A 14417-nucleotide genomic window follows, 5' to 3' on the forward strand; every position below is an offset into this window, starting at 1 on the left:
AAGAAGCACCCTGCTTACATTAACTCTTCAACATCTTCTATCTATACACAAACAAGTATGAGTTATTCCATTAAAATACTGACAGAATAAATGATATTCATGTTTTTGCTCCTGGCTGCTAGAAGAGGTGTCTTTGTAAAATGACCAATGTATAACCATCATTCTTGAGTTCCATAACTGAATTCCACAGTTGAGGATCTTGTCCTGAAAATGGACCAGGTCTCCCTCTTCCTTATCTATCAGGGCTCTTCCTTAAAATCAGTGCATATCCAAATCTTTTCAACTTGAGAATCCCAAGAAATTCACACGAACAATGTGTGATTGGATGTGGACCAGCCAAGGATAAGGGAATTCCAATGCACAAGTCAACTTCAGCAGCCCTGCCCAGTACAAGGTGCACACTTGGTTGCAATCCATATATGTGGCATATCAGGAGTCCTTGCCCAGGGATGGACGGAGGGTTACTTGCACGTGTGGACATCAGTCATGCTTTCGCATCTTCTGCAGCGGACATAGCAGCACCAGATAAACTTACACTCACACCTCTCCACGTGCCTGACCACATGGGTGTTGTAACCTCGGCCACAGCACAAGAGGTTGCAGCCGTCAGCCCCTTCCGAAGTACGGTTGCATTCTCTGCCTTGAGTCCCTGGGATCCCCAGTTTCTTGTCCTCCACACAGTAGTTGGGAGACTTATTGACATACAGCAGATCTTCCTTGCGAATCGGTAGTTTCCTCTGATCTTTTTCTCTCCGGTGCATTTTCTTCTTTATTTTCTCTGATATCTGAATACTATTTTCATATTTATCCTTCAACAAATGTCCGATCTTTTCAAATGAAGACATGGTTTTCCAGCATGTTTTCACAGCACAAGAGCCAGAAACTCCGTGGCAGCGGCAGTCTACTGACATCAACTTGGCAACAGCCTGAAACCAACAGTAACTGCGTTCAAATATCACTCATCAAGACAGACACACAGTTAACCTAATCACTGAACTTCCTGAGTGTGTTTTCTCCAAGGTAAAAAGGATACTTATGAACATAAAGGATCTTTAAGATTGTTTAGAGTTCAACTGCTGTCCTTTGGTTTTGTCCCAAATGTTTTCTCCAACTGTCAAGACCCTGCAGAGGAAGTTTTCCCAGGAGGCACTTAAAGTACCATACCTAGCAAATATTGTTATCAGAGATGATCTGAGTTAACAAGAATGACTTATTTCTGACTCCACATTTAATTTTGGGTGTGAGAGGATGCTCATGCATGCCTGTATCTTCCTGAACCCATTCTACCCCTTGCCACTCAATGTATATGATCCATGAACCAGCAACGCTAGTGTCACTTGTGAGAAACACAAACACTGAGGTCCTACTACAGACCTACAGAATCAAAAGCTGCATTGAGACCCCCAGGTGACACTTAGGCATATTAAAATTAAAGAAACACTGAGAGAGCAGCTTCCCTTACCACTGTTAGAATGCAGAAACATCAGTGGAACTTTACAGATAAACGATGTTCTATGCCCTAAGATTCTGACTTGATTGGCTGGAGTGGGGTTTAGCCATTGGTACTTTCACCAAAATGCTCCGATGATTCTAATGTCATCCAGAGAAGACACCTGCTGCTTCAACTGACAGTTCTCAAGTTTGATGATTATTAAAGTGAGTTCCATTCATGGGATTTGGGTAAATGTGCTATCCCCTGGTCTCAGACCAAATGAGGAAACATGATCAATCAAGAAAAGTTGTTCAAAAGGAGAGGGGGCTGGAGAATATGGTTGCTCTCAGCAAATTCTTACCCTCTTCTGAAAAAATGAATTCAAAACATATGTGCTATCTTTGATGCACCAGTGGCACTGTCCTAACAGAGACAGTAAGTGCTGTGTTCAGTTTTTACAGACTGAGATTTTGCATGTTTGTAATTGTCAAATGTCTAGCACATGTGAAGGTCTAAATAAACACTCTCTTGCTCTGAAGAAGAAGGTAGTGTATGAACTAGAATAAAAATGTTCCAATGGAGCTAACGGCACAGAAACCACATAGAGATGTGAAAAGTTTCAGCCTCTAATCTCTTACATACCAGGCTAGCCAGCATAGCTTCCTTCAATCCCCAGATGATGGCAGAGCCGATTAATCAATCGTCAGGGCTAGCTGTAGAGCTGACATTCTGTCAACATGCTGGGTAAAATGAAAAATGGATCCATGTATTCAATAACTTGGAAATTATGTATGTAATCTCACCAAAGAAGGGGAAAACCTTCCAGTTTAAATTCCACTTACAGCTCTTATCAAAACTGTAAATCGATGGGGGTCTATCCTCCTCTGTACCAAAACTGACATTGACATGTGTGCCGAATATTACCTTTTTTTTAACAAATTAACAAAATTTCATGAACTTTCTAATGAGACTATCTCAAACAATTGATAATATCTGCAGTCTTAAATGACAGCATATGGTATTGATTCATGCAATGTCTGATGCTTGTTAGTGGTGTTTAAAATAAACAGAATATTGAAACCTTGCCCTCTATAGATTATAGCACGTAGGCTTTTTCTGACTTCACAAAACTGAGAAGCTAATCCATGTGTCTATTTCTCATTAGCTCAAGGCAAAATGATGTGAGAGCAATTTACAAAGCATGGCACAAAGGCTTGTTTGACTGCATTTATGGCATTTGATAGTCACAAAATCCTCAATTCTTCAAAATGTCTCTAGACAAATAAATGTTCAGATTAATGCAATCTACTTAGATTGATTCAAATTTTAAGTGTCTGATGGACAGGAGAGAGCTCATTTGGTGTGAGGAAATAACAAAACAGATTGTTTTAAAAAAAAAAAAAAGCCCTAGCCTAGGAATGTCTGTTTATGTGTTTAAACACAATTTTCCTACTGTCACTGACGGGTGATTTAAGGTTGCTTCTTCTGGGTCATGACTGCGGAGCCAGCTTTTTATTTTATTAACTAGTTCAGACATCACTAAGGTGTTGCCTATTTGCAAAGCTTGGAGGACAGAGTAGATGTTGATCAAATATTTATTCAGTGATTGGTCTAGCTCATTCCAACAGTTTTAACTCATCCTCAGTTGGTAACCTGATCGGGTGGAGGTAATAGAAATCACCTTCTTAAAAGTCATTGTCAGAGGGTCAATGGTATTGGGAGAACTTGAGCTGGCCAGGAGCTGTTCTAATTCCTCAGCCTTAGCCCCAGACGCAATAGTGTTGCCCACAAAAGTGACACACCGCACCACAGGTTTGAAGGAGAAAGAGACTGACTTTCAAATTCAGTTGTATCACCTGCTGAATTTGTATCAGAATTTTGAGAGGATATCCCTACTCTAAAAAAAGCTAGCCCTTCAAAAAAATATGTCTAGGGGTTAGAATTAGCCAGTGATGATAAGTTGAAAGTTTTATTCTATGTTTGTGAATTATGTTACCCTAAGCAGTAAACATAAGAGAAAAAATATTTAATTATATATACATGTATACATACAGACACACAGACACACACACACAGTCTAGACTAGGACAGGAAAAACAAGAACCTCAAGGAAAAGAATCCAAGTCTCTTGACATGCAATTTGAAGGATTAGACCCTCATAATACTCCAAGGAAGAAACTTGGACAATTAGGAAATAAAATAAAGCCATGTAATCACCCTTAAGAGAATCCTGTTGAAAACAGAGTTCAAGGACAGATATACACACACACACACACACTTTAAATTCTACAAATTCTACAAAACTTAGTACTTCTCTGAGCAAATTTTTAGAAGTTGTTTTACTTAATTTAGTTTTTTAGGAAGAAATGCTTTGTACATACTAGATAGTGAACAAGCACTTACTTAAGATTCCAATTTTACAGAAAAATAAACAGTGTGGTTAAGACACTTGTCTTACATAGCAAAGTGGGTGATATATGATATAAGATCTCTACATATAGCAGGGTAATTTTAGAACAGAGAAAAATGAAAGTGGAAAATGCAAGTATATTAAGGAAATTGTGTGTATTGCGAAGCTTTTCCAATAGGATTCTTAACTAATGTTAAAAAGCCGTTATGAGCTGCAATGATACACACTCATTTTCTGCTAACAGGAAAGTAAGAGAATAGCAACCAAGTGAGTTGTGTGTGGTTATGAGAAAATTCCTTTCTCTACTGTAGTTGAGTTGTTAAGGTTTATAACGATATTAACAGAGGAATGTTTTGTTAACTATTGCAAACAGATGTGCACATTTTGGTGGAATATTTTTAAACTATGGGAGAGCAATTAGGAGGGTAGCATTTAATCTGCTGGGCTCCTTGTGTAAGTTTTGGTTTGATAAATTTCTAATGAAGCGAAATAGGAAAGAGGTATTATTAATACTTAATGTAAAAATAAAAACTGCTTAAGAAGTGGTTTTAGGACTGATTACTCTCACAATTTTGACTCAGAGGTATTGCAGCAGGCGGCAATTATTTTCCAGTATATTACTTTATCCAAACTTTGCAGAAATAGCCAGAAAATTGTTGTGGAATATTTTGTGACTAACATTTCATTTTTTCAACGACCAGATGATCTGTTTAAGTTTTTATGAAAACTGTGATATAAGGTTGGACGGGTATACGCAGGATTCCTATGTCTCTGGACTATTTTGTCCTTTTCTGCCCAAAAATATATTTGAACCTGCTGAAAAGCAAAACATGTTCATGCTGGACAACTATTTATAAATATTCTTCAAACAGGTCAATGAAAATTTGGGGTCAGCCCTTCCCACTTTGTTGAGTTACTCATCATAAAACAAATTATGGGGTAGGAAAACTTAAAAGTTTATGAGGTGGACCTGGTAAGAATGGAAATATTTTAAGCACACCAAAAGAAATACCCATAAATATTCCAAGTCACATTATTCCCAGAAGTTCTACCCCTGGAAGACATCACATCATTCTGTTAGCCAATCACCAACCGGCAACATTATTCTTGGAGTCATAAGTTTAGGAATGGTGTCAGAAACCAAGTGGGAATCAGAGTATTTAAGGTCAGCGGTTAGAAAATCATCTATCCTGCTCATAGCACTACTAAGCGCCAGTACCCACATTTCTCTGAATGCTTTCCTACATGTTGAGTTTGGGATTTTGAGACCAGGAAAATCAACTCAATTGAATGCAGATCTTGAACTTTACTCAAAAGAATACGGCTATTAAATTAAAGTCCTAATTGTCAATATTGAGAATCGAGTTGATTGCTCTTCCTTGTTAGATAATAACTTGGAAATCTGGGGTTTATTTTTTGGCCACCAAGGGGGAAAAAAAGTACAAAAATGTTTTGAATTATAATGTTTCATGAAAAAGACCAACAAAAATACCAGTGTAGTGCTGCTCCCAAAATAACCAGGTAAATATTTTGCAATATTTTAAAATTCCATCTAGAACAATGCGGAAAAAATTCGTACAGAAAACGGAAATTTACGGGAAAGGTATATATATTTGTGGGTTAATTTATTTTCTGCCTACTTAAGATAATAGAAAAAAATCAAGGTAATGTGAGGATTTTTTTTTTTCCCAACAAGAAGTGGATTAAAGCTGATGCTGAATAGCTTTATCTTTTTAATAAAATTAGAATATTAAAATAGTCTAAGATAAAAATTAGCAGTTTCAGGCAAATATTGCTACCTAATTTAAATACACACAAGATTAAATAAAACTAAAAAGCTGTCTGATGTTACTTATAAAAATAACATTTTAAAATGCTTTATGACTTTTCATAAGTTTGCAGATGACTTTACTTAAGAGATCTAATCTAATGAGCGTTTAAGTTTTGGTTCTGTGGTTAAAATTTTTTAATCTCTACCAAACTTCTTAAACAATGGCTAAAGAAGATATAAGATCTATACTGGTCATAAAAATTCATTTAATTATTTTCTTGTTTTAAAATGTATCAATTTTAATATTTTTCTAGTTTATAGTTTTAAAGAACATATATTAAATTTCACCTTTTATATTAATATATTAAAAATAATAAAAGTTCATTTATTGGGTAACGTGTAGTTGAGGCAACATCTCATTCATTCTTTTTTATATGTAAACATTTAAGGGAAAGACACATATACATAACTGTTGTGTTATTTTTGTGATATAAAATAAACTTTTGACATTTCTAAACAAAAATATGAAAAGCTTACACAGCTATTTATTGGTTTTCCTATTTGTTATTTTGCTATTTAGAATTGAACGTTCAAACTAAATTAAAAATTCAACTTTGAAGCGTTACAGTGATATATTTACTGAGTTTTCTGCTTTTTTATTTTTAAACCAGGGCAGTTAAGTAAAGAAAACTGGCTGGAACTTGCAATTATTCTGAATGAGTTTCATTTATTCACTTTCCACAAATGTAAAATAAATACAACATATACTTTAAATATCCCTAAGAGATATGGCAACTTGTTTTAATTTACTTCAGGAGAATGCAGCAGATTTCAATGACTATCTTGGGACCTCTATAGGCTATTGAATATTAACAATAATATATAATATGTGCTGATGTTCCTGTCCTGAAAGTTTATTACACCATAGGAAATATATAGTCATAAAAAACTTTCTACTCTTTTATGAAAGTCCCCATAAATTGCCAAATAATTCAATTATGTTGTCACTATTCATTGATGTAAATAAATAAAATTTAAATTGAGCACTAAATATACTCTTTTTTTTTTTTTTGATGCTCAACAGGATCTCACGTTTATTGAGAAGTGATTAATGGTAAAAAGAAAGGCAATGCCCTTTCCTCATTGGCTGAACAAGAAACTGAAGAAACATTCACTACACGTTTTACAATATTTTTCTCTTCCAAAATGCATTTCTGTAAATGAGTTTTTACCACTGTTCTTAGCCTTGAAATCAAATTAATCCTGACTTAATCAAAATATACTCTATTTTAAGAAACCAATACAAAAAATTAGAATTCATTAAAGAGGTTAATTAGATTATAGTTCCTCAAATTTGTCTCCATTCAATCTTTAATATATTTATACTTTAAAATATCCATTTATTTAGTATACACACAGCTTTTTTATGCTTATCTGTAGTTTATGAGTTTTTAACATTAACATATTGCTTTATAATAAAATGATCACTTCTCTTTAAAAAAAAAACATTGCTTTACAAAATATAAAAGATTGTGTATTCTCTAAGAATATTTGTTAGAGAAAGTAAAGACAAAACTGACAGGATCCATTGTCCATTAGAAAGTAGATTTTAAAAAATATAATTGAAATCCAAATTTAGATAAATAGAATTTAATTAAGTCTCATTAGAAACTCAACTACTGTAGATCGCATTATGGTTTTGCCACTAACTAGCTAATAGAGAAGAGCCAAGAAATTTAACAGGCACTTGTATAACTACTGTTTTATAATTAATATTTTAGATATACAAGATATACAACCATAAACATTTTATAACACAATGCAACCTACACTAGATGCAGAATCTAAACTAAACCAATGTGCTTTGCATATACTCTTTAAGAAATATATATACATTCATATATGGTGGGATTTCAACAACTTCTTGGAAAATAGAAATAAAAGATGTTTATTTTAGTGCAAAATATTGAAGTTCATGTGTAGTATGCATGGATTTCAACTTTTTGATATAAGATAAACATCTTTTAATTCAGTTCCCTTCTCTGTGTGTGTGTGTGTGAGAGAGAGAGAGAGAGAGAGAGGAGAGAGAGAGAAAGGGGGAGGAGAGGGAGGAGATAGAGTGTGTGTTAGGCTGCCAGTGCTTGACTTTTAAACGATTTTGATAGGTTCATGCAGAACTGTAATCCTACTGATACTTGATTCCATGTTCTAATACATACCTGCCTCCCAGCTTCATTGTTATGTAGATTCATTGCTAGCAGTACTTTGCTGTCCTTCCCTGTGGTGTTTCTGATGGGAAAGTCTAGGAACTTTCTGCTGAACCACATGCCATACTGGACATCATCGGAGCAGCCCCCCCAGTGCCAGCCTTCACTTGCCGACCCACCGTTCTGCAAGGTGGTGTCACAGGAGCATTCTGTCATGTTGCCTGCACTACAGGACCTGGTTACAGCATGCACCAGGCCTGCAGCCATCACAGCATAAATAAATGCTGTCTCCTTGGTGCCTAGAATAAAACATAGGTTGCTAAATTAGAGAGCTATGTCACTCTCCATTTAAGATCAAAACAAAGCTTCCTATTCATCCTCTTACCAGGCAAGCAATTTTTCTATTTCTCCCAGTAGATGCTTTAACGAGCACATATTTGGAAAGAAAGCTTTCCTATTGCTCCAACCTTTTAAAAACCAGCATTAGTTTTCAGTAATCCACTTGAGAAGATTGTCATACATTGCATCTTATACAATGTCTTCGTGCCTTAAAATTATCTGTGTATTTTTAAAGTGTGAAATGTCAGCACCTAAGGCAGAGCTTAATAGGCAGGACTAGCTCGATAAAACGCGTTGATTTTTAAAATCTTTTGCATGGGTAAATAATGAATGGTAGCACAACATCCAAAGGAAACTGGAATGTCATTCTTTTTAAAAATTTAAAATGTACCTTCCCATAACAGTTGAAAATTGTGTGAGTTTTTGCGTGTATAAATAATACAAGTCAGAAGGCAAATTAAAATTAAACAATGACCAAAGCAATTAGTAGATAAATGTTACAGTTTACTTTCACATTAACGACTAGATTTTTTTTTTTTAGGATATCGTGAATAACAATCACTGGTATTAAATGAGACAGTTAAACACTTTATACAGTACTAGCTAATCCTCTTACAACTTTAAAGGTCATGAAAGGTAAGATAATGGAAATATCATTAGGAAAAAAAAGAAGTGTCTGTTATTGAAAAATTTGAATTTACCACACCTGCAGTAGAATTTGCGCTAAAATCTTTGAAAATTAAAGTTCCAGCAAAACATTAACAACATGGACTAGAAGGGACTCAGCAGGCGAGTTTTTTTTCTTTCCAGATGTTTAGATTGGAGTAGCAACAGTTTCACACCCGTTGTCCAATAAACCTTTCAACAGCTGATGTCTCAGCAACTGTGAAGAGCGCATCTTCTTTTTTCCCTCCTGTATTTGTCTTTTTCGCTCTGGGGCCAGGGTTCCTGGAGGAGCCCGCGCGGCCAGTCCCAGGGTCCGCGATGCTAGGGCGGCAGCACGGGGTAGGGACTGCACCCGGCAGGGTCAGAGCCAGGGAAGAGTGGAAAACGATCGTGCAGCGTGAGTTCCACGCCTGTTCGATTCTCTGAGCCTGCTGATGTGCCTGGAGCAACTCTGGTCCCTGTACCTTTGTCCTGACCAGGCCACCACGCACGTGGAGGTAGAACTTGGTTTGACTGCAGCTCGCGCGCCGCGGCGTGCCCCTGTGGGGACGAGGGGGGAAGGGGCGGGAAACAGCGCCGGGGCTTCAGGAGCCGCGCTCGCCTTAGCTGCACGTTAGGTTCTCCGGGACAGCGCCTTTCAAGCCTCCCGCGTTCCGCGAACCCGGTGCTCAGAGCAGCCAATACACCCGGGGCTCGGCTGCGGGGAGCCCCTGGTCCAGGGCTCGGCGAGCAGCGGAGCCGGCTAAATCAAAGCAGATGCCGTTGCAGCATTCCCCGCGGCCCGTTTTATGTTTCTCCAGCTGGTCACCTACAAAGGGGGGCGCTACGGGGTCCGAGGGGGGTCGCCGGGCCAGCAGAGTCGGAGTTTTTCTCCAACTGGGGCCAGGCGCCGCGGGAAAGAGGAAGACCCAGAGCCTCCCATGCGCCCCGTTCTGGACCTGCGGAGTCCCCACCCGGCCTCCAGGCCGCACCTGCACCCCGGATCTAGCCAACGTCCCTCCGGATTCCCGGGCACCGAGCGGCCTCTTTGGGGGTTTCAGCGCGGGGCCACACCAGCGCTAACTCTTTGGAGGACTTGGCGGAGGAGTGCTAGCCTTCCCACCCTGCCAACCCCAAGGGTCCCAGGAACTCACCGCTGCTCAGCTCGTAGCCGAAGAGGGGCCCAGTGCCGAGCGGCGCGGCGGCGGCCGGGGCGGCGACCCTGCAGTTCCAGCGCTCGTGCCGGAACTGACTCCTGCACTCCTGGATGCCCAGGCGCGCGCCCTCGCGGATGCTCGGCAGCAGGTACGGTTTCCTCTTGCACAGCTCCTTCTGGCGGCCGCTCAGCGGCAAGTTGGCGCAGCCCAGCTTCTCCGGGACGCCAAAGGAGGCGATGCCCAACCACCTGTGAGACACGGCCGCCCCCAGCGTTAAGCCGCTCCCTGCTCTCCTCCCCAGTACCAGATGCTGACTCGAAAATCAAGGCACCGCCCTAAGGGTCCCCAGCCTCAGCTGAAAGCTGTCTGAGGCTGGGCACCCTTTATACCGCGTCCACCCCGTGCACCCCTGGCTTCCCGATACTCACATCCAGTTTCCTTGGGCTCCGCAGGGAAACAGCGCGAGCAGGGCTGCCCACAGCGCGCACAGGCGTGGCAGTCCCAGGAGCGCCGCTCGGTCCATGGCCCCCGCATGGAGTCCCCCAGCCCCAGCCACTCTTGCGCTACCTCCCCAGAGGCCCAGCGGACCTGGCTGCAGGTCAGTCCCCGAGCACCAAGTTGTCCCTCGCTCTGGTTCTCCTTGTATGCAACATAAAAAGAAGGTCAATCTGAGAGGGGCTCCCAGAAGCTCCCCCTGGTTGGCAGGGAGCAGTAGAGGAGTGGGAGAGGGGAGCCTGGGCCCTCCTGCTGCGCGGAGCCGGGGTGTGCGGGAGATGCGCCAGCGAGCCTAGCACTCCAAGGTGGGAAACTTCTGTTGATGTATCGCGGTCTCCATCGCCCCCGGCCTCTCCTCCCATTTCCTCCCCCTGGCCGCGCCCGGCGCCTGATTGGCCCAGCGGAGGTCCTGCATCTCATCGTGCCGGGATCTCAGGTTCCCATTGGCTGAGAACGAGCTCCTCGCGGGGCGTCGCGGCCCGCACCTCCACAACAGCGGGTCCCTAGCTGGGGTGTGTCCTGACCTTTCCTCCCGTTACCGTCTTGGCGGGTAGCTTTGGGGCTTATTCAACGCCCAGCCCGAGAGGAAGGCTTCTGTCGTCGCATCCTGGGGGAAAGCGTGGTTTCGATGGAAGTTTGAGTCCCAGCCTCCCCAGACGCATCTGGGTGGAATGGTTACACAATGTCATGCTGCTCTTCCCTTCTGTCCTTCACCTCCCAGGAGAGTCGTGGTTTTGAGTGACATTTGGTCCCAGACAAGTGGACCTTCCAATCCCTGCTTGAAGTTTTAGTGTCCCGAGACATTAAAAGATGGGTGAGGTGCTGTCAGGATTACGTTCCTTGTCATTTCTGAATACGTGTATTTTTAGTCTTATATTGAGTCTACCGCATTTTAATTGTCTGTGATTTCCTTTTCCCGGCTTGTCTGACTTCCTACAGTCCTTGGGAGCATAGTGAGTCCTAAGCGAAAGATGGAGGGCAGATCAAGCGAGAGCTCTCTGCCAGCACCAGAAAGCCTTGGGGTGATTTAATTTCCCTTTTGTCCCACGTTATAACTTTTGTGAATACCTTGGACAGGTCTTCATTGTGAAGACAGCTTTTTAAAAAGTGTTTTCAGCACCTATTCTGTCCCCAATCCTGTGGAACTTGACCCTTCAAAAGCAGGAGTTGTTTCGGTGGCTGGTTGGTCACGAAGGCTAGTTAACCAGTGTTGTGTATTATAGACAGTCTCCAGGAGAATTCGGGAGGCCCCTGTCCTCGGAGCATGCCTAGCTGTGTTGTCAGAAAATTTCATGTCTCTGTTTCCTAGTTAGGCACAAGACATGTTTGTGAGACCCGTTACCTGCACCCCAAAGAACTTCTGGAAAGTTTATATATTCTTAAGGTAGGCATATCAGTTCAGCAGGTGCTCTCAAGGAGACTGGCTGAAATAAAGGCTTTGATGATATTTGTTGCCCATCTCCTTGTCAGCCTAAAGCAATACAAGCTCACCGAAATTCTCATCCTGCCCATTCACTTCTTTATTCAACAAATATTTATTGAGTGTACACAATGTACCAGGTCCCAAAACCACATTATAATTTTTTGAGTCAAGCTGATGATAGGGTATAGTTACTCATCCAGAAATGTTTTTGGCTAACGGCTAGTGGCCTCTCTGAAAATCAGAGCCTTCATCCAAGCTTTGGTCTGTAAACTTCTCCAAGAAGGACCATGGCATATCCATTACTGTATTCCTGCCACTGGGCCCAGCACACAAGATCCTGATTTTGAACACAATTGTCGGAGTGGACTAAGATTATGAGGAACATCCTGGGCAGACATCTGGTGGCCTAAATGCTGGTACTGAAGAAGTTACTTCCTTTTGAAGGGGAATTGGTGTTAGAGGGATGACAATCTTGGAATTAAAGAGAGAGTTGGAGACCATCAATACTTGGGGTTGATTTTAAAGCCAACAGTGCCAGTTGGTTTACTGTTTTTGTTTTCATTCAAAAATGTATATTTAACCCTCTGTTACAGATTAGAATAGGGATAGCACTGAATCAAATGGTTGTGGAATCCACAGTCTACTTGGCATGATAGACAAGTGACTTGGCAATTGCAGTGCACTGTAGTAAGTGTATAAAGTAGAATGTGCCATGAAGCCGCCACTGCAGCTCAATAGGTTAATCCTCCACCTGTGGCGCCGGCACACCGGGTTCTAGTCCCGGTCAGGGCACCAGATTCTGTCCCGGTTGCCCCTCTTCCAGGCCAGCTCTCTGCTGTGGCCCGGGAGTGCAGTGGAGGATGGCCCAGGTCCTTGGGCCCTGCACCTGCATGGGAGACCAGGAGAAGCACCTAGCTCCTGGCTTCGGATCAGCACGGTGCGCCAGCTGCAGCGTGCCAGCCACAGCGGCCATTGATGGGGGTGAACCAACGGAAGGAAGACCTTTCTCTCTGTCTCTTTCTCTCTCACTGTCCACTCTGCCTGTCCAAAAAAAAAAAAAAAAAAAAAAGAATGTGCCATGAAAACACACACACACTCTCAGGAGTTACTTGATCCACACTTGAGGGCTGGGGGGAGGGGTCACTGCATGGTATTTGCATTATTTCTCCAGGGACCTATTACTGTTCAGGCATTCAAAACAAACCTATGGAGGAGCACTCAGAGTATGGCATTCTTGGAGTTTAAGAATACCAGGTCAAATGTTTTCAAATCCAAGACACAATTTCAGTGCCTGAGTGGTCTTGTGCCTCATTTGTGCAGTCCAGGACCTTAGAGGTCCTTCCGTCCACACTTCTAAAGTAAAGGAAATGTATTCCCAAGAGTTGACTCAGCTGAAAAAGTAGGATTTTATTTCAACTAACAGACAGTTGATTGCCAATTTTATGCTAGGCATTGTGATCTTTCGTGTACTGAGAGTCTGCTGTATGCACTTAACATCCTCCCTCTCTCTCTCCCTTTCTCTCTCTCTCTCTCCTCCACCCCGTGTGTGTGTGTGTGTGTGTGTGTGTGGTGCCACTCCCTCCCTCTCTCCTTATACATACACAAAGCTTCAGCACCCCAACAATTGATATTGATTTTATAGTTGAGGAAATTCATCTTGGGAGATTAACAAATTTGCTCAAACCTCACTCAGCCGGGAAGGAGTAGAGTCAGAAATCAGCCTTGTTTTAGAACCCTCTTCTTTCCACCACAACTTCCTGTTGCATAACCTAGTTCAAAACCATTACTTAATTTTTCCTGACCAAATACAAGATCACTGCATCTTAGGGTCTACATTTCTCACTTCTGTGCTATGGTTCCTTACATCACAGTTCCCGGGAAGGCCAATGTAAAAGCTGTTCTGTTCTCAGAAGATAAACAAAAGCTACACTAGGTAGGTCTCCTGAGGAGGGCCCTGTGAATCAGGTCTCCCTGGGGCAGGGGGCAGTGGGCAGGGATGCATTTCTATGCGTCCTTTATTTGCTGCCTTCAGTTTTGTGGGCTGGGAAGAGCAGCAGGCGGAACAGTGGTGCAGCTGAGCAACTGGGGCTCTAGTCCATGGTGGTAATCTTGAGCAGCAACTCATGTCAACCTGGAGCCCATGTTTTCTCATCTACAGAGTTATGGAAAGCTCTCTTTTAGGTTTGAATCACTTGCTGGATGTTTCCTAGGAGTGGGTGGTGTGTGTGTGTGTGTGAGAGAGAGAGAGAGAGAGAGCGAGCGAGCTAAGGGAGAACTGAATTTTCTAGTAGATTGCAGGAGAAGGCATCCTTAACCAATGGGCTTGTCCACTGAGAGATGGGTCCATCTGTCCTCAAGGAGGTCACACACTGGGGTTTTTGGTCATAATCTATCTTTTGCTCCAAATTCACCTCTGGATTTCAATGAGCATGAATCATTTCCGTTGTGGGAATCTTTTATTTTCAAAGTTTTATTTATTTGAAAAAAGAGATATAGAGACAGAGGGAGAAACACAGAGAGATGCCTTCCATCTGCTGG

At 41.8% G+C, this 14417-nt stretch overlaps 1 protein-coding gene across 1 annotated transcript; it reads right to left on the reverse strand.

The window, feature by feature from the left end:
- Positions 1 to 461: 461 nt before the first annotated feature.
- Positions 462 to 10484, reverse strand: WNT16 (Wnt family member 16). Its single transcript, XM_062198519.1, has 4 exons — positions 10390 to 10484; positions 9959 to 10209; positions 7833 to 8119; positions 462 to 926 (listed from the first exon to the last, which is right to left on the reverse strand). Exons 1-4 carry the CDS (start codon positions 10482 to 10484, stop codon positions 462 to 464), a joined length of 1098 nt encoding a protein of 365 aa, XP_062054503.1.
- Positions 10485 to 14417: the final 3933 nt, after the last annotated feature.

This window comes from Lepus europaeus, chromosome 1, assembly GCF_033115175.1.
Source record: "Lepus europaeus isolate LE1 chromosome 1, mLepTim1.pri, whole genome shotgun sequence".
In the NCBI taxonomy this organism is placed as follows: Eukaryota; Metazoa; Chordata; class Mammalia; order Lagomorpha; family Leporidae; genus Lepus; species Lepus europaeus.